General features: G+C 44.9%; 1 protein-coding gene across 1 annotated transcript in view; it reads right to left on the reverse strand.

The window, feature by feature from the left end:
- Window positions 1-20,876, reverse strand: part of ADGRE1 (adhesion G protein-coupled receptor E1) — a 273,334-nt gene that overhangs the window by 133,981 nt on the left and 118,477 nt on the right. The window contains exon 7 of the mRNA XM_086917969.1: window positions 19,010-19,129. Within this exon, the coding sequence (XP_086774095.1) occupies window positions 19,010-19,129 (120 nt within the window). The remainder of the gene's footprint in view (window positions 1-19,009; window positions 19,130-20,876) is intronic.

The raw sequence follows: 20,876 nt of genomic DNA on the forward strand, positions 1-20,876 counted from the left end.
ACCTTCGAAGAGGACTCTAGGAGAGGTATCCCCATCCTAACCATCGATCCGATCCCCAAATGGACTCAAAGTGCAATAGAAATCAATGCCCTTTGCCTGGAACACAACCTGAGAGCAGTCAACGGTCGCTCCAAATCGGACCCCAATGGAGCCCATACTTATAACAGAATTGGACGGACCTCAAGAATTGATTTCCTCATGCTTAATTTTAATCTGTGGGCTTTCCACCAAGATATGGAGGTCATTGCATCTACTGACAGTGACCATAACCCACTTTCTATTCTTATCACTAGCCCATGGAAAGAGGGGACCTTTGCTAGCTCAGACCATAAGTGGAAAACCTCCCGCGAAATCGTTCCCTCTAACTGTAGTAGGCGCTTGAAGTGGGCAAGAGTCTCGGCGGACGAAGAGAGGCTATCACAAGCTGCGTCTATTCTGTTAGAGGCTGATTCCAGGCTGGATGCATTGATCCCTATGGACGGAAGGACCTTGCCCCTGTTTGTAAAGACAATGGAGGCTTTGAGTGATCTGTTTCTTATTTCCCAGCCGAGCTCCAAGGCGGCCCGTAATGGTGCTTATTCGTCCAGGACAAAGTGGTACTCTTCGAAATGCCGAGAAGCAAAGGGGGCTCTTATCTCGGCAGTAAAAAACAAGGAGCCTGATAAAGTAAGGGCTGCAAGGAAGATTTACAAAAAAGTCGTAACAGCAGCAAAAGAAGCACACGACCTAAACTTCTGGCGGGACCTGGCCGAAGCGAGTAAAAAGAAAAATGCCAAGGAGTTTTGGGATCTACTGAGAGCCAGGGAAAAGCCTATTGATCAACAAATAACCTGCAACATCTCCGGTGCCGCATGGTTGGATCATTTCTCCAAGCTGTATTCCATCCCACTGGGGGTTTCTGATCATATTCTGGCTCCTTTGCCTCGCCCTACATTAGTTCCTATGAGCAGTGGTGGCCCTTTTTCTAGGCAGGAGGTAGAAAATGCAATTAAGGGCATTGTTTCCAACAAAGCTGCTGGCCCCGACGGAATCCCGGGCGATCTGCTAAAAGCTTACCCGGCGTGGTGGAGCAGACTGATCACTTCCCTTCTAAATGAGGCCCTGCTAGGAGGCTCTTTTCCTGACTCCTGGAGGGGTGCGGAAGTGGTCCCTATTTTTAAGAAAGGCTCCAGAGACGACCCGGCGAATTACCGCCCCATCAGCCTGCTGGATTCTACCCAAAAAGTGGCGGGCAAAGTTGTCCTAAATAGGATATTGCAGTGGGCAGAAGAAAACCAGATACTGTCCAACCTACAAGCAGGTTTCCGGAAGGGGACTGGCACTATTGAGCAGACATTTCGCCTCCTTATTCTCTACTGGAAAGTGGTGGTGTTGGGAGGGGGGAGTTTGTATTTGGTCTTTATCGATCTACGCACAGCTTTTGATCTGGTCCCGCGAGCATCACTTTGGAATGTTCTCAATGAGTTAGGCTTACCTCCCTACCTGCTAGCCCTACTGATAAAATTCCACGATAGCAATTTTGCCCAAATTAGATGGGGTTCACAGGGCGAAAAAACATCCCGCATTCCGGTCAACAGGGGCGTCCGCCAGGGTTGTGTGCTTGCCCCCACTCTGTTTTCTCTTTATGTTAACGGAGTGGTGGAGCATCTCTTACAAGATCCATCTGATGCTCCGACCCTGGCGGGGAAAAAAATCCCAACGCTCCTGTTTGCGGACGACACCCTTCTAATTTCTAAGACCCCAGTGGGTATCCAAAAATTGCTATCCAGTTTCAAGTCTTTTTGTGATGACAAAGGTCTGGCCATTAATATAGCAAAGACCAAATTCCTTGTGCTCAACCCCCCAAAAAAAACAGTTGTTACCCCTGTCCTTGACTCTGTGCACCTAGAGAGAGTCAAGGAATTCGACTACTTGGGTATTCGGTTATCCGATTCCATGAGTTGGAGGTCACATCACCAGAAGGTGTTTCTTGCTCACAAGAGGGTAGCTGGAGCCCTGCTCAAACAACAGCGAGCTTCGCCACTGAAACCCATCGGGGCAGTTCTAGACATTTATAGGGCAAGGGTTGTAAGCGCGGCACTTTACGGCGCGGAACTGTGGGGCTCACAGAAAGTTGATACTTTGGCCTCCCTTGATAATAATTTTCACAAAGATCTTTTGAGGCTGCCCCACAGTACCCCTACAATCCCCATTTTGCTTGATGCAGGTTCACGCCCGATATGTGATCAAGCAAAACTACGCCCGCTTCTATTATGGTCTAGAATCTGGAATGTTCCAGAACTCCAGAGCTATGCAGAGGCCCTGGAAGATCTTTTGTCCCATACAGGATGCCATAAGATCACTTGGCTTAGAGATGTTAAATCCCTCCTCTTCAAATTGGGGTTAGGAGATGCTTGGGGTAGTAAAACCTCGCCCTCAAAACAAGTAATAAAAAAAGCCTTCTGGTCGTGGGTGGACAATGAAATGCTGTGCAAATCTAATCACTGTAAAACTGTTGCCCAGTTCCTGTTAATTAAAGAGCTCCCTCTCAGGGAACCCTATCTGGACTCCATTCACAACTCTGGAGACAGAGCATTGTATATAAAATTCAGGTTAGGTGTTCTCCCTCTTTGTCAATTTACCTCATCCTGGAAACCGCCCCTACAAACTGTGCCATACTGCCCCTTTTGCGTAACGAGGGTTGAATCTGTTGCACATATGTTGTTCGAATGTAGCACCTACGTTGCACCCAGGAAGCTGTGGTTGAGACCATTATGTAGGACCCTGGGAACAAGATCGCATGTAGAAGCCCTACGCATATTGTGCACTGATGCAAGACCCTTCTTCGCCTGCTGTTTGGCAAAATTTTTTGGCTGGGCTTGGCGCATACGAACTGCAAATAAACTGTTGATACAGTAGTATGCTTTTATCTCCTCTTCTCCCCCGCTTAAAAAAATCCCAAATGACTACTTAGAATGTTCTTTTTGCATATTGTGCAAAAGTTGTACTGTATTGTGTGTGCTAAACATTGTTTTTATTATTGTAAAATGCAGCTTTTATGATATGTTTTTATATCGAAATAAAGCTTATTCATTCATAGTATCAATAGCCTGTTGATTATTAACTACAATATCCCATTTTAGCCTGCGCATATTATTCTCTGGGATGATCAGCGGTGGAACAAGATCATTCGTGCAGGTAGAATTTGTCTCAGCAGACCACCATTTATGTGTCACACATAAGGGGTTGTGGTCACTCTCTGATCTCACGACAAACTCCATGTCACAGAGATTTGGCCACAAAGGCAAACTACAGAATACATAGTCAATTCTGCTTTTGTGCCTCCCATTATCGAAAGTCATAGAGCCACTTTTATCCCTCATTGTTCTTCCATTCATAGCTCTCAGACCTTTTTCAAGACACATTGCATTGATGGCTATTATGTCCTCAGACCAGCGAGTAACTGGCTTCAATTGTAACTCTGGAATACCCCAGAGAGAGTCCTCTTCAGCTCCGGTGGAGGCCTCGCCCGCAACCAAAGGCTCAAACATCCGGTTAAGGTCACCTGCTATAACAATGTTGTTCTCGCGGGAGTGATCATCAAGAAAGTTATCCATGGCTGTTAGTACTTCAGATCGGCCACCTTTAGCACTCCTAAATTATATGTTATAGATATCAAGTGGCCCAAGAGTATCTGTAGGTATCCTGATCAACTGTATATCATTATGACTAGTATCTATACTTTTAATTGCGAGGTTTAGGGACTGTCGAACCCAAATGGTAAGCCCCCCCATTGGTCTACCTTTCGGACCCTTTACAGCCGGCACAGAAAAATTCAAATATCCTAACACAAAGACAGGTTCACATGCCCAAGTCTCCTGAAATATGCAAATATCAAATTGAGTAACAAAACCAAGCCAGTCCCACAGTCTAATTTAGAGGACAGTCCAGCCAAATTCCAGGAGATTAGGTTAGCAACCCCAGATACGCGTCCAACTAGCGCTTCAGGTGTAAGGTTCTGTGTGCAAGTCTCACCTACTACTATCTCAACCGAGTTATTCATCAACCCATTGTTATGACAATTATCATTCTGGGCAGGCAAGCTAAATAAGCTTTGATCCACACTAACTAGAGATGCTACGCTTTTGCACTTGGAGAGTCAGTCACAGTCATTTAAATTAGAAAGAGCTGAGAACCTATTTTACAAATTAAGTCCCCACTCTGTGGACTGCGCTACCCTCCTCCCTTTCGTTGAAACAACATTCCACTTCGTCCTTAACATGCTCTTATTAGAAACCCTCCCGCTACGATGGTAAAAGAAATCTAAGGTAAGTGGGATAATTTCAGTAGATCTTCGCTGTGGGGGTAGAAGGTTGGGCAGAATGTTGGCCAATACCTCTGGATCTGAGAAATGTAAGACAACACAATCACCCCAGAACTTCTTAACACTATTTCCTATCCACTCCACCCTTCTGGCTTTTACTAGTTCTTCGGCCAACTGTTGCTTACCCCAGGGAGTTATTATCATATTATTTGTCAGCCAATATAGGGCTTTAGACAACAGGGATGAAGTAGATTCTTCCTGCCCAGGAGCCAATAAGGGAACGTTAGCTAGAACCAGGACCAGAGGAGAAGCCTCGACTATCAGCTCAACCGAGCCATTCACAGGTTCTGGAGCAGAAGATACAACGGGAGGGACATCTTTCTCCTGCACACCATCCAATGTGGATACGGGGGGAGCGACCATCTGATCAGTTAAAGGGAAAACCCTGCCACCCACCGGTATAGAGGAGGGATCACTGACAGAATTTCGACCTCATAAATATCGACCTACAAGAATATCGAGTCAATAATATCGAGGGCAAAAATATCGACATCCTATCTACAACATGGTAAGTACAAAAATATCGAAAAAATAATATAGATGTAAAAAATATCGATGTTAAAAATATCGATTTTTTTTCTTTTAATATATAAATGTAAAATTAAGTATATAACACTAATAAATAAAATATACATATTTAAAAGTATCTAATAATGTTTAAAATTAATAAATAATACATATATATTAATAATACATTAATTAAATATATCCACTAAATATATAATATATATGTACTGAACAATAAGTATTAATAATTATTTTACTAATTTATAAATTATTAAAATGTATTCTAATTTACTAATACATTTACAAACATAAAACAATAACATAAATAAAATGTAAGTAATATAAAAAATAAAACATACATTTAATTATTTTACAATTATTTATATAAAACGATGGATAGCGTAAGGGTAAAAATTACTATTCCTACTCCAGAGAGTGCAACAGTAGGGAAAAGGTTTGATAGCGTAGGGGTAAAATTACTATTCCCACTCCAGAGAGTGCAACAGTAGGGAAAGCGTTGGATAGCGTAGGAGTAAAAATTACTATTCCCACTCCAGATAGTGCAACAGTAGGGAAAGCGTTGGATAGCGTAGGGGTAAAAATTACTATTCCCACTCCAGAGAGTGCAACAGTAGGGAAAGCGTTGGATTGCGTATGGGTACAAATTACTATTCCCACTCAATAGAGTGCAACAGTAAGGAAAGCGTTGGATAGCGTACGGGTAAAAATTACTATTCCTACTCCAGAGAGTGCAACAGTAGGGAAAGCATTTGATAGCGTAGGGGTAAAATTACTATTCCCACTCCAGAGAGTGCAACAGTAGGGAAAGCGTTGGATAGCGTAGGAGTAAAAATTACTATTCCCACACCAGAGAGTGCAACAGTAGGGAAAGCGTTGGATAGCGTAGGGGTAAAAATTACTATTCCCACTCCAGAGAGTGCAACAGTAGGGAAAGCGTTGGATTGCGTAGGGGTTCAAATTACTATTCCCACTCCAGAGAGTGCAACAGTAGGGAAAGCGTTGGATAGCGTACAGGTAAAAATTACTATTCCCACTCCAGAGAGTGCAACAGTAGAGAAAGCGTTGGATAGTGTAGGGGTAAAAATTACTATTCCCACTCCAGAGAGTGCAACAGTAGGGAAAGCGTTGGATAGCGTAGGGGTAAAAATTACTATTCCCACTCCAGAGAGTGCAACAGTAGGGAAAGCGTTGGATAGCGTAGGGGTAAAAATTACTATTCCCACTCCAGAGAGTGCAACAGTAGGGAAAGTGTTGGATAGCGTAGGGGTAAAAATTACTATTCCCACTCCAGAGAGTGCAACAGTAGGGAAAGCGTTGGATAGCGTAGGAGTAAAAATTACTATTCCCACTCCAGAGAGTGCAACAGTAGGGAAAGCGGTGGATAGCGTAGGGGTAAAAAATACTATTCACACTCCAGAGAGTGCAACAGTAGGGAAAGCGTTGGATAGCGTAGGGGTAAAAATCATTATCCCCACTCCAGAGAGTGCAACAGTAGGGAAAGCGTTGGATAGCATAGAAGTAAAAATTACTATTCCCACTCCAGAGAGTGCAACAGTAGGGAAAGCATTGGATAGCGTAGGGGTAAAAATTACTATTCCCACTCCAGAGAGTGCAACAGTAGGGAAAGTGTTGGATAGTATAAGGGTTAAAATAACATACTTATAAATAAACGACTTTTGTAATTATAAATAACTTAACTATTAAATAAATAAAGACCATATACAATACCTATACTTAATTATAAAACACATGCTTAGCAAAATATATTTTACCTAAAATTAATATAAAATAATACCATTTAATAATATTTAATTACCAATTAATAATTAATTAACAATTATATTATTACCAATACAATTAGTTTTAATACATTATTAATTAATTAAATTTACTTTACTTCCCACCATATTTCCCTATAAAACAACTACCCATAATATAACACATTTATCCAATAATGACTTAATGAAAAATAATTAGTAAATAATTATAATTAATTAACTATTAATTAAAATTAATTACCAAATAATAAAATTTATTTTATAATTCCTACTAATTATTAAATAATTAACATTAATAAATTACTCCCCACCCTATTCCCCTATAAACCCACATCCCGCTACAGAAAATATATATCAATTAATCAATTAATTTTTTTTCTCCAATTAATTATTAATAATTAGCAATTAATTATAATTAATTAATTAATCCTACTAATTATTAATCAACTTACCATAATTAAATTACTTCCCACCCTATTCCCCTATAAACCCACAACCCGCTACAGAACATATATATCAATTAATAAATTAAATAAAATAATTTTCCTATTATTTTCAATTAATTACCAATTAATTATAATTTATTAATTAATCCTACTAATTAATAATCAATTTACCATAATTAAATTACTTCCCACCCTATTCCCCTATAAACCCACAACCCGCTCCGGTACTAAAACATACAATTTTCTTATAAATTAATTTATTATTATATAAAATTAATACACATATAATAGTAATTATTTTAAATACTTAAATTAAACATATAACACATACATAATAAAAAACTATAAAATAATACAAATATCGATATTAGTGTCATCGAAATTAGTAACATCGATATATATGCTATCGATATTACTAACTTCGATATTACTTACATCGATATTAAGAATTTCGATATTACTTACCTTGGGTCGATATTCTGTCCTACGATATTCTTGACTTCGATATTATGCTCCTTCGATATTTCAGACTCGATATTATGGTAGGTCGATATTTCCAAGTCGATATTTTGACTGTGTACCCAATAAACCCCCTAAACGATTGACCTCTTTAGTGAGCTTCTCTATTCTGCCTAACAGCGGCTTTACAATTCCCTGTATCTTAATGTCTATCATGTCCAACAAGTTCGTAAATTGTTCATTAGTTATAGACATACAGGCATCATCTATTGATCCGTCGTCCTCCACCAAGGTTTTACTGGGAGGGGAAGCAGTCTTTTTCCGGCCTGATCTTAACCCACCACGCTTGGGCTGAGCCTTTCTGGAACCTCTAGTAGTGCGTGGTGCAGGCACTGGAGTGGGGGCTTTTTCCTCGAGTAAATGTTGATCAACCCCCTCCTCATTTTCGCTGTTCGACGCTACATAAACTGACTGAATCGTTGTGGCGTTATCAGCATGGTCACCGCTACTGGTGTTGTGTAGCTCAAGGGATTGGGCCAAATCTGGTACCGGCAAAGTCGATGTAATTGGATTAGGTGATGTACACAGCCCAAGTGAAGATCTCCTGTCACTGTTAATTTTGGCAACTACCTGGAAGAGATAGTTGTCCATAGTGTTTTTAGCAGGGGATGTCTTTTTGCTAGACATGACACACCGTAGAACAATAAACAGTGCCCTTCCGGAAGCCTTTTATAGATACGCCAGTAGAAATAGTCACAAGCCCACAGGACAGCTCATCTACACCAGGACAGGCTCAGTAATGATGATTAACCCCCGGCAATGTCAATGGCTCACCTCCTGAATTCGGACAGAGTAACTGGCCCAGTCCAGTCTCTGACAGTCTCGGACTGTCTTAGACTGTCCGCCCTTAGTCCGGGCTTCGTCCGGTTCGTCCCGCGCGCGTCCTCGCGGGACGAGGGACCTGCCTGTGCTTTATGCGCCTCCTGGCGCACTCTTTAGTGGCGTCGTCGCTGACCCCTGAGGCTGCTGGTAGTTGTGGTCCGGCCGGCGGAGCCAAGCCCGGCCGGTCGGTTGCTTGCGTCACTGATTTGGCGGAGCCAAGCCCGGCCGCTGTGCAGGGAGAACGGGAGCCGTGAAGGAAGCAGCAGACGTGAAGCAAAGAAAGACAGGGGACTCAGCACCTGCCGGTGCTTTATGCACCTCCTGGCGCGCTCGTTAGTGGTGTCGTCGCTGACCCCTGAGGCTGCTGGTAGTTGTGGTCCGGCCGGCGGAGCCAAGCCCGGCCAGTCGGTTGCTTGCGTCACTGATTTGGCGGAGCCAAGCCCGGCCGCTGTGCAGGGAGAACGGGAGCCATGAAGGAAGCAGCAGACGTGAAGCAAAGAAAGACAGGGGACTCAGCACCTGCCGGTGCTTTATGCGCCTCCTGGCGCGCTCGTTAGTGGCGTCATCGCTGACCCCTGAGGCTGCTGGTAGTTGTGGTCCAGCCGGCGGAGCCAAGCCCGGCTGGTCGGTTGCTTGCGTCACTGATTTGGCGGAGCCAAGCCCGGCCGCTGTGCAGGGAGAACGGGAGCCGTGAAGGAAGCAGCAGACATGAAGCAAAGAAAGACAGGGGACTCAGCACCTGCCGGTGCTTTATGCGCCTCCTGGCGCACTCATTAGTGGCGTCGTCGCTGACCCCTGAGGCTGCTGGTAGTTGTGGTCCGGCCGGCGGAGCCAAGCCCGGCCTGTCGGTTGCTTGCGTCACTGATTTGGCGGAGCCAAGCCCGGCCGCTGTGCAGGGAGAACGGGAGCCGTGAAGGAAGCAGCAGACGTGAAGCAAAGAAAGACAGGGGACTCAGCACCTGCCGGTGCTTTATGCGCCTCCTGGCGCGCTCGTTAGTGGCGTCGTCGCTGACCCCTGAGGCTGCTGGTAGTTGTGGTCCGGCCGGCGGAGCCAAGCCCGGCCGGTCGGTTGCTTGCGTCACTGATTTGGCGGAGCCAAGCCCGGCCGCTGTGCAGGGAGAACGGGAGCCGTGAAGGAAGCAGCAGACGTGAAGCAAAGAAAGACTACTGCCACTTGTAGGGGGTGTGTATGTCTGGTTTTGGGGCCTGGTAGTAGTAAACCACGGAGTTCTGGGATGGGCACTGGATCAGTCGTGGTGTATGCTTCCCTGATGTGTCTGCCTGCCGTCCAGTAGGGGAGCCACTGCAGTTGCGCTGCTAGGAAATAGGATTCGAAGGATAGGGCGCCCAGTGCTTCTTGTGTGGTAGGTAGTTGTAGCTTCGTTAGTGCTATCCTAGGTCTGTTTGTCCCCCATATCAGCGAGCTGAGGAGTGAGTCTAAGTCCCGGAAGAATGCTCAAGGCGGAATTATTGGTAGATTTGTGAAGTAATATAGTAACCACAGAACTATTATCATTTTGGCGAGAGCTACTCGGCCGATCGGGATTAGCTGGAGATTCCTCCAGAATCCAATCGAGATCTGATGCTGGCTAGATGACCGCCACATTCTTCCACAGGCTGTCTCTGTCCCATGGTTAGGGCGGAAGCCTGTCTGGGTGGCATGCAGAAGGGAGTGTTTCTCTAGGTGTTCTGAGAGGATTTTTTTTACATATTTTTCAAGTATTTTACAGGTCCTGGGAAGCAAGGAGACTGGGTGATAGTTGCTCCATAACTCTGGGTCAGGGTTGGGCTTTTTCAAAAGGGCTCTTATCATGGCATGCTTCCATGCCAGGGGTACTTAGCCACCGGATAGCGAGGAATTTAGTACCTCCAGCAAAACTGGTAGAATAGTTTCTTCTACCATGCGGTGTTTATGGAGGTGGGCCGGGTCCAGAGGGAATCCCGATTTGACCTGAGCAAATAGCTGTGATAGAGTGGCCTGATCCATGGTTAGAAGATCTTCCAAGCATGGGGTAGTGCCATTCAGGGGGTCTACTTCCTGGTCTAACTTATTATAGCCTTATAGCCCGCTGTAGCGAGCTATACCGGCTATTAAAGGCTCGCTGCAGAGTTAAAGGCCCGAGCCGAAGGACTTTTACAAGGCAGCGGGACTTTAAAAGCCGGTATAGACCTGCTACTAAGGGATATAAGGCTATTAGAACATTCTGCCACTAGAGGGCAGAATGTTCTAACAAAACAAAAAAAGCCTTCGGGAGCGTGAGGGGATTGAAATCCCCTCAGGCTCCCTGAAGCCTTTGTTCACAGCCAGAGCTGTGACCAAAGAAACATTGGATTGTTGGGCCTATACCAGCCATTATAAGCCCAGAGCACTCCTTTATTTTCAACGGAGCTTCCAACGTTCCAATGTTCTAATACCAATTATGTGGAATACCCCACAGCAGATGGCTGGGATTCAAACCTGCAAGAACTGGACTCGTCCCTGGGCTAAACTCTCGCAAGAGGCCTGGTCTGAGGCTCTGGCAAGCTCCAAACCAGTGGAAGACACTAATACCACTATAGAGTCAGATAACTATAATTGTTGGATCAGCTCCTCTTTAGATGCTATGATCCCACACAAATGGATTCAGGAAGAGCCGAAGGTACTCACCCATATTGAGAGAACTTAAACAAAACTGCAGGAAATTAGAGAGAGCCTGGAGGAAAGACTATAATGCAGAAAAAAACAATCATACAACAAGGCTATTAAAATGTATCAATCGGAAATAAAAAGCACACAAGCCCAATATTTTGAGGACAAAATAACAGCAGCAGTGAATGCGCCAAGGGAGATATTTCAAATTACAATAAATCTTACTCCCTCAAAATATAAGCACATATAAATGTGGTAACCCAGGGCTAACGCTTGTATCACATTCAGTTTCCAGTCCTTGTGAAGCCAGGTTTCTGTTAAAGATAGGACTTCCGGCTGTTCCTCCCTCAACAGAATATTGATTTCCCCCATGTGTTTCGGGAGAGACCTACAGTTGAGGAGGAGCATTTTATGTTCACTCTGCCATTCTGTTGAGGGATGTGCTAGTGTGTTATTTGCAAGGTCGAAGGAAAATAGGCACAGGAAGCAGGGCCATTTCCGGTGCTAATGGAATGTGTGCATCTATCTCTGAATGGTGTGCGCATTCTGTGCAATTAGGGGGCCGAGTACCTTTGGTTATTTTTAGCTCCTGGGCCATGAGTTCTGGCTTCTGGTCCGGGCCAGGCACTGCCGCGCTTCCATGCGACTTAAGTAGCTGCCTGAGCCCCGCCTCCTCTGGCCACCTCCCTCCACAAAAATGGAGCTTCCACGTTGGACCGGGGATTTGGCTTGAGGTGGAGCCTAAAAGGTGCAGTGCACTTTTAAAATAATATCACAGTTAAAATTCAAATAAAAATCTAGGTTACGATATGCCCCCAAGTTAAAATGTCCCCAAAGTGCAAAGTGCCAAATGCTATGGTTCTTGTTCTTATTTATCACCTTGGATGCTCATGACTAGCTCAGCTTGTCATGACCGTTAGAACGCTCGCACGCTGGGCAAATTCTCCTGCTGTGCGAGCGTTCTAATGAAACAGGTGTGGTCATGACGAGCTGAGCTCGTCATGAGCACACGACCACCGTGGCTCATGACGAGCTGAGCTCGTCATGAGCACCGGGGCGCTGCGCGCGCCCCCCCCTTCCCCAGCACAGCGGGAGAATATGCCCCACCCGGAAGGGGTTATTGTTCCAAGATAGAAGGCATCCATTTTGGAGCAGTATCCCAGTGATATGGGCAGCCCAATAGCAACTTGCAGTTGTTGCAGAGTCTCCTAAAAAAGAAAGCAAAATTAAACTAAACGGAAACATTCAGGACGTTCAGGATTGCTATCCTCACTGTCAAGCGGTCCTATTTTGATAATAATAACTGTCACCCAGCCAGCTGTTTTCACCAACAGCACTTTGGACTTTTGGGCTTGTAGTCTTGCTTTTCTAATTACAATGCTCAATAAAGTGCATTGCATGGTGTCTGCGGTGGTAACGTGCAGCACAAAGCATGACTATGTTGGTCCCTTGAAAGTCAATCAAACCAATTCATGCATTAAGGTGCTTGCAGGGGGCGTGGGGTTGTTTTTTATCTGGATGCAATCACATGTCTGTTTACTTATCAGAATCTATGAACCATGCAATGTGGGCAAGGGGAGCCACACTGCTTCAAGGAGTACTGGGGAAAAAACCTGGAAACACAAATCACACCTGCAATGCCAACATTGAAGGCAGTGTGAATGCTCATTCAAAGCAATGACTTGTGATCTGAAGTAAGCGATGCAGGTGAAAAATGTACCAAAGTGAGGTGCAAGATTCTTTGAAAATTGTGTGATGAAATCTGAAGACCCCCCACCCAAAGACTGCCCAACACGATTAGAAGGAGCAAGACAAATGATGGGCTTGATGCACGACAGGGCTGAAATGAAATGTTGAGATTACGCGATACAGCAGTCGGGCTGGGGAACTGCCAGCCAATAGAGTCTTCTCTCAATGCCGCTCTCTGAAACCTAAGGGGGTCAAAAACAATATTTGCCGTTCTGTAAAAATAGCAGAAAGAAGCAAGGAGGTGGGGGCACAGAACATGTGCCCTCTGCTACAAGCATCAACAGTACAGAACCTTCCCAACAGGCTATCAGAGCAGGGGCTGGTGGATGTGGATCACAGGAAGATTTTAAAAAGTGCTATAAAGCAGCCAGCGCTGGCCACTTCATATCACTTTTTAGCTTGAGATTGCAGAGACAAAGGTGGGTGGATGGGGGGAAGATGAATTGGGAAGAATGGACAATACTCATGGAGCACAGGAATTGCATAATTCAGGGGTGGCACCAGAGACTTTCATTGTGGCTCACTGGTTAGAGGAGGCATACCCTGAAGCAGAGGTCAGACCCGGGACCAGGGTTCAATTCCCGACGCAGCAGGGTCTTGAGCCCAATTGTCCACGGACTCGATAATTCTCGCTTCGGTGCCCACTCTAATCACGGGTTCACACTCTGCAACTCCTGGCATTAGCTTGCTTAATCTCCACAACGGCCCCCCCGCGGCGGGATGCCTGGCTTTCACCTTGGGGATGCCCAGTATGGGTTATCTTACAGGGAAAAGCCAGGACGGGTTCCCAAGGCAAGCGCCGAGATGCCCTAGGGTACGTCAAGCGCTATATAAGAACACACATACATACATACATACATTGCGTAAAGATGGCGAGGAGAGGTGGCGGTTAGTTTAGCAGCAGTCACACTAGGTGGCAAACAAGTGATGGTTTCTATCCCAATCATGTGCGATTTACCCAGAGGCAATTTTGTTTTCACAAGCAGTAAGACATTAATTTGTAAGATTTTCTCCTGTACTCATTTCCAACTGTACGGGTGTAACATGTTGGTTCTCGCAAGATATATTTCATAAATATAGTTTGCTGTTTCAATGAGAGTTTCACAGTGCCCTCTCAAAAACCAACCAGTAGATGATCAAAAAAGGTTTTTGTCCAAGAAACAGGGACGGGTTGGTAAGGATAAGTTAAACTAGACACAGAAGGTGTAGCCCTTTATAAACTGTCACTGGAGGGGGAGAGGGAGGGCAAGTGAGTCACAATGGATACGAGGAGGCGAGCCCTTTGCCCGCCGGCAGCTCGCTTTAAGCGAGAAAAAACAAATTACAAAACTTGCAGCCAAACATACTGACTAATGCCTATGCACAGCGAGAGAGGATGTGGCGTAACCTCCAGAGCTGCCGACTTTGGAGCTGGGGAACGAGGTTTGAGTTTCTGTGTCAGTAAAACTGTTTTTTCCCCAAAAATAATAAAAATACATGACAATTGTTAATAAAAGAATGACGCTAAAATATAAGAGGAGGGATTGTAGAAATCATTAAATGTAAACACAGGCTACCTTTCTGATACCAATAAAACAGTTTTGAAACCCTCTTAAAACAAAACCCAAACCACACAAACATCCTACTAAAAAAAGCCCAACTGATAGTGGACATCGAAAATTGCTAAAAACCTAAAACAATATAACCATTGAAGCGGGAGGCAGGCACAGGAGGTAGCACTAATACAACAGTGGAATTAAGAGGAGATGGAAGGGAGGAAAGCTATATTTAAATGTAAGCAGCTATGGTGCCAAAGCTGAACACAGGCAAACAGCAATAGAGCAGGATACCAAGAAAAAAATTGTTCCCCAAAGAACAGATAAAGAACCGCATCGTAGTGAGATAGTACTAAGGGTCGCATGTATCAAGCATTTTTGCACTGGCAAATGGGCCAATTCTCAGAATCCGCCTGTTTGAAAATTCAAAAAATGCTTTTCACATATATCAAACCCTATTTTGCGATTCGGTAACCTGTTGTCAAATCGCAAAATGGGTTTGTGATCCAGTATTTGGAAGGGACGTTTTTATAGTGTCCCCTCCAAATACGGAATCGTAACAGTATCTATGAATGTTTTGTGACCCTGAATGCGGTTGCAAAACATTCTCCTTTTACCAACAACTTCAGGTAGGTGGTAACCCTTTCGCAAATGGGAAGACCCCTTTCCCTTTGTAAATGTATGCAAAACCTTTTTTTTAAGAGCAGGCAGTGGTCTGTGGGACCACTGCCTGCTCCTAAAAGATGGAAAGTGAATTAATTATTTTTTTTCTTAACGCAACGCATTTTCCTTTAAGGAAAACAGGCTGCATTTGAAAAAAAATAGCTTTATTTAAAATTTAAATCAGCAGTCCACCATCCACGTGATTTTAGTGATTCCTAAGGAGTCGCAAATTACTACCATCCTCAATAATATTAATGAGGTAGGTCAATTAATGACCCCCTATGATTCGATATATGAAACTCTTGGAGTTTCATACATTTGTAACAGCGATTACCTAATTTCGATTTGTTGAAAATCACAATTAGGTAATCACTATTACAAATGTTGATACATGTGGCCCTTAGTCCCTGCTGCATGGGACCTATGGAAGAGAAAAAGGAGGGACAAATAGGTAGGACTGACCACTAGCAAGCAAGGATTTTTAAAGTACACTGACATAGAAAAAAGAATAGCAAAGGCAAGCAATGGTTGGAGTTGGAACTCCTCAAAGCAATTACAACAGGTAGCTAAGCAATGGTGCAAGCGCTGCCTAGGCTCGACCTAAAACAAAAACGTTTGTTGAACGGAAATATGAAACATGGCAGCCACTTTCAGCTTTCAATGCCTTCAGATGAGCCACCATGGCAGCAGCTCTTTAAAAATGTAGAGAACTCTGCCAAGCAGGCGGAGATCTCCAAATATGGTGGGCAGTATCCTGCCAGGGTGTTGGAGGTAATGACTTTTGCCACCCTGGCAGATGGAGAGTCTCCCACCATACTTTAAATGTGACTCTTAATCTTTTGGAAAATAATAGATGGAAATGACAAACCTTAGAAACTAGGAAATTTGGTCAGAATTGCTTAGGTGAGCAATTGAAGACAAAGGCTAGTGCTTATAGAAGGCAGAGTAGAAACATGATCAGTAGTAGGAAGAGAAGCAATGTAGTCTTCCTAGGACTGGTGTTCGAAAGTTAGAGTACATACAAGTTTCAATGTCTAAACAGATGCACCTAGACAAGCGCATGTCTGAGAAAAATCCACACTGTTCAGTGGCACTGCCTTTGATTGCTGGTGTTCCTGGATTATGTTCCATGACAGTTTTGTATGGTAACATGCTAGAGCCATGTACTGCATGCTACATAGTAGTGCTTTGGTTGCCACTCTAGTGACACATAACATTTCTGTATGTCAGAGGCTTAGGCGGTTAATAACAAGGTTGTTCGTTTAAGAAGCACTATGTAAAATCCCACATAATGTTTCCAAGCCTAGAGGAAATAGTGAATACTTTGGTTCACCATAGTTTGATGGGGCAGGGTCAGAGTCTAAGGGCTCGGTGCTGTGGCTCATTAGAGTCTCAGTACAGTTCTTACTAGCTTACTACGTAATGTAAGTACACATATCTTACACCACACTTGCTATTTATGACTACCAAGGTTGGTACTTAATGAGGCAGGGTTGCATCGGCCGAGCCATTGTGTAAGGGGCAATGAGATCCACTGCATACAGTAGTATGTTGCTGAAATCATGAAAGAGTTACGGTCAGTAACCACTTAGGTCAGGCAAATAAAGATTCATCGAAGTTAAGTCAACAGTCTCTATGTTATAAGATGTGAAACACCATTTTCTGATACTAGGCCAACAAGAGAAAATAAGCCTAACAGCCCACATGCCGTGGCCACTGGGAGTGGCACCAAACCCACCTGAAAGTAAGCATGCCATATGAAATGTTGCCTGATTGATTGGATCAGGTTCAGGCATGGCTCTTACAGGTAAGAGCGGGGGAGGGGAAAGTCGACAGGTGACGGGTAAGAGCGGGGGAGGGGAAAGTCGACAGGTGACGGGATAGGGAAAACAAATAAACAAATAAAACCCCTTACTTGACTTGCGCTTGCGACATCCAAGAGACAGGGATGCGGCCAACACAAGGTAAGTAGTTTTATTGATTTATTGATTTTATTTTCTCTATCACGTCGTCTGTCGATTACGCCCGCCCCTCCCCCTCCCCACCGATCTTACCTGTATCCGCTGCACCTGATCACATTCTATTTCTTGTGAGCTTTGGTGCTTCCCAAATGCATAGATACAATTACAGGATGGACAGGAGAGACTGACCCTTAAGGGGCCATGGGGGGATCACAGAGATAGGCTCTAAGATAAATACAATAGAGAAGGTGCACAGCCCAGCATGCTGGAAGGTAAATATTTCTGCTAGGTCCTGGTAGAGAGGGTTTACACAAAGTGGGCTCACACCTTCTCTGAAGAGGTTGATGTCCAAGGCCGGACTGGGAAAGCAAACCAGCTCTGGCTATTAAGTTCGACCGGCCCCAGGGGTGGAGGGGTGGGGTTGGCAGGAATTCTACTGCTGCTCTTTTACAAGTAGCAGATTTTGCAGCACTGCTGTAAAATCGGGCCCTGTAACAAAACCGGCTCCAACTGGTATAAAACCAGCCCCAACCCTTCCAGCCACCGTTGAAACACTTGGTGCCCATTATGGCCAGTCCGAACCTGTTGATGTCATCCTTATTCACAACTCCAGCAGAGGAGTCATTTTGACTACAGAAGCCAGACTGCAACTATATTGGTACATGGCTGTGCACCAGGACAAGGCTAGCAGGATTTGTTTATAAATCAATACAATGTTGAAGAACCAGTACAGAGAGCAGTGCATGCTTTTGAAGTTTAGATGCACTGGGATTTAACAACTGCTCGAGAGAACTGCTGACAATACAAAAATGTTGATTGGCTACTGGTGTCAAACTGTGAACCCGGCTCAACTGGGTATGCAAGGCTTGAGTCGTACTCACTGGCAGCTGGCACTTGCTTTGCCATGGTAGGGTCAAGCATGATAGCTATGTTGTCATATTGGAAGTTCAAGTACTGGGACTGTGCCAAACTATAGACAGAAGTGCATAGGCAAACAGCATCAGGCTTTTTCATGGCTGTTTACAGTTTTCCATGTTTGTATATATGTATGTATATATATATATATATATATATATATATATATATATATATATATATATATATATGTATACTAGCAGCACGCCCCAGCGTTGCCTGGGGCAGAAAGGGGCTGGGGGCAGTACACCCGCTCCCGCCCCGACCCCCTCCCGTCCTGACTCCCTCCCGCCCCCACTCCTCCTGCCTGTCCCTCTGTGCACACCCGCACCCGCCTTCCGCCTACCTCCCGCCTCCCGCCCCCCTCCCACCTCCCTGCCGCCTCTCGCCTTCCCGCCTAGATTTCAATGATTAAATCGAGCATTTACTTTACCTGAGCTGCCGCTCCTTCCCGCGATGTTCACTTCACCGCCGCTCCTCTTCTCGAGCATTTACTTTACCTGAGCTGCCGCTCCTTCCAGCGATGTTCACTTCACCGCCGCTCCTCTTCGCCATGACGCGCCTGCGCTCCTCTCTTCACCGCAGTTCCATGTCTCTCCTCATCGTAGTCACGCACGTCGCGGCCAGCGCTACGTCGCGGCCAGAGCAGCGTCGCGGCTGGCGCTACTTTCAGGGCACTACTTTGTTTTAAAAGTTATATTTTTAAATGTATGTTTATTTTTTATTTTTTATAGCCTATGTCCTTCTGCACACCCTGACAATTTCTACAATGTATCGGGTGCGTGCATTGGCGCTGTGGTTCCCGAGTTTACCTGGCTCAAAGGTGCGTGTTCTCTCTTTATAATAGTAGTATAGATATGTATGTATATATTCTATTGGTGACTAGGTTAAAACTAGTCCCTCTTAGGAATCTTTCTTACTCTCACTGCTTCCCGCTCTCTCTGGGTCCGTATCAGTTCTTAACTGGCAGAGAGTGATGATCACGATTGAATGAGCTCAAAATGGCGTCAGTGTTAGACTGGAGTACATTAACTGTAAGTTGTGTTCAAAGTTGCAGAATCAATTTGAAGGCAGTGATTGAAGAAGCAATTCTGGGCATACCTTGGTCTCTGTTTCCAGTGATGGTTCTGCAGGTAATGTGCATTTGGTTCTGTTGGGCAGTCAAGTTAATCAGAGGGTTCCGCTCATTGCAGCCGCCCTCTACCGCCGTCAGCTCCACACCTGTCAGAGGAGGAAATAAACTAGCATTAAGAACGACAAGTCAACGGCACATACATTGTTATAAAAAAGTCTTAAAACATTTTAGTTTCCCTCTTGAGCTTTATTTCAGCTCCTCTCATCATATTCCTCTCAGTTTATTGCAATCACTGTGCGGTAAGGAACTGTTAGATGAACAAATCATTTACAAAAACAAATTACACATACAAGTAGTAACACTAATCGGCATGCACATGCACACAATTCTGAACAGGCACACACGTATACACACTATGCAAGGGCAATTCACAACTAAAGCTTCTGATAACCAGGGCCAGCTTTAGGGCAGTGCGACTGGTGCGGCCGCACAGGGCGCAGACCTGTGGAGGGGGCGCCGACCTCAAGGGGGGCGCTGTGTTCAGCAATAGCTTATGATTGGAGAGATGAGGGGCACTTCTACCCGCTGGTAGAATCCGGAGAGGCGGTCATTGGGTGCGGGCACAAAAAATGGTTGTAGCTCCAGGAGCCACCAGCTTTAAAGCCGGCCCTGCTGATAACTAACGCACCTGTTGATGTTCAATTATAGGAACCTCCCACCTTCCTCCAGCATACGTATCTGAATGCATGACCATCATGATAATCGAGGGTCTGTTGGCTGTTTGTGGGCCAGCGACTAACTCGTCAATCTGTCCAAATGTTTTTTTTTCTGTAGGAGATGTAGTGAGTCACCCACTTTCTATCATAAAGACCCTTATATGCAGTACACAACCCTAGGTCTGGGCGTGGCCGAAGATAAAAAAAAATTGGTGATTGAATGCTCGGGTCACTCCCACACGAGGCATCTAGAGGTGGTGGCTAGTTAATCGGGGGAGCTTGCCTAACACTGTCTTGCTGTCGCCCCTGTTACAGGAGGTTTCTGTTATTAATGTCTTGAGAAAGGCTTTGTTGGCGGTTTCAAATCTTAGCATGTGGCATTTACCATTCTAGTACTGAAATGAAATGAAATGAAAAACGATTTTTAACGCGCAACTAAGCCCAGGTGGGCGTCAAGGCGCCTGACCAAATAATACCAGATAACAGAGAATAATCCTAATTACGGATATGCCCTGACAAAACACCAGGTCTTGAGCGCCTTTTTAAAGGAAGACAGAGAGGGTTGCATCTTAATCTCAAGAGGTAACAAGTTCCATAGTTTGGGAGCAGCAATGGAAAAAGCTCTGTTTCCCCAGCGAACCCTTTTGGCACGTGGGACAACCAACAAATTCATCTCTGAAGATCTTAAAGATCTACCAGGCTGGTAACGGGTCAGCAGGGCACCAAGGGGATCAGAAGAACCCTCTGCCAAAGCTCGATAGACAAGACAAAGGATCTTAAACGAGATCCTGAGATGAATGGGCAGCCAATGAAGGCTCTTTCTGGCCATCGTAGCAGATGATGCTTTGGGACGTGCTAAGACAAAGCGAGCAGCCGCATTTTGAACTACCTGTAATCGCTGAATGAGCCCCTTGTTGGAGTCTACATAAAACGCATTACAGTAGTCCAACCTTGAGCCTATCAATGCCACTGCCACCTGTTTACGTGCTGAGGGAGAGAGATAGTGAAGAATCCTCCAGAGGATCTTTAACACCCCCCAGCAGGTGGCCAGCGTGCGGTTGACCTGCAGAGTCATGGATAAGGAGGTGTCAAAGATTACCCCAAGATTTCTTGCCGACTGGGAGGGAGATGGACAGGTTCCCAGTGAGGCCGGCCACCACTCATCCGACCAAATATC

Source organism: Lissotriton vulgaris, chromosome 4_1, assembly GCF_964263255.1.
Source record: "Lissotriton vulgaris chromosome 4_1, aLisVul1.2, whole genome shotgun sequence".
Taxonomy (NCBI): Eukaryota; Metazoa; Chordata; class Amphibia; order Caudata; family Salamandridae; genus Lissotriton; species Lissotriton vulgaris.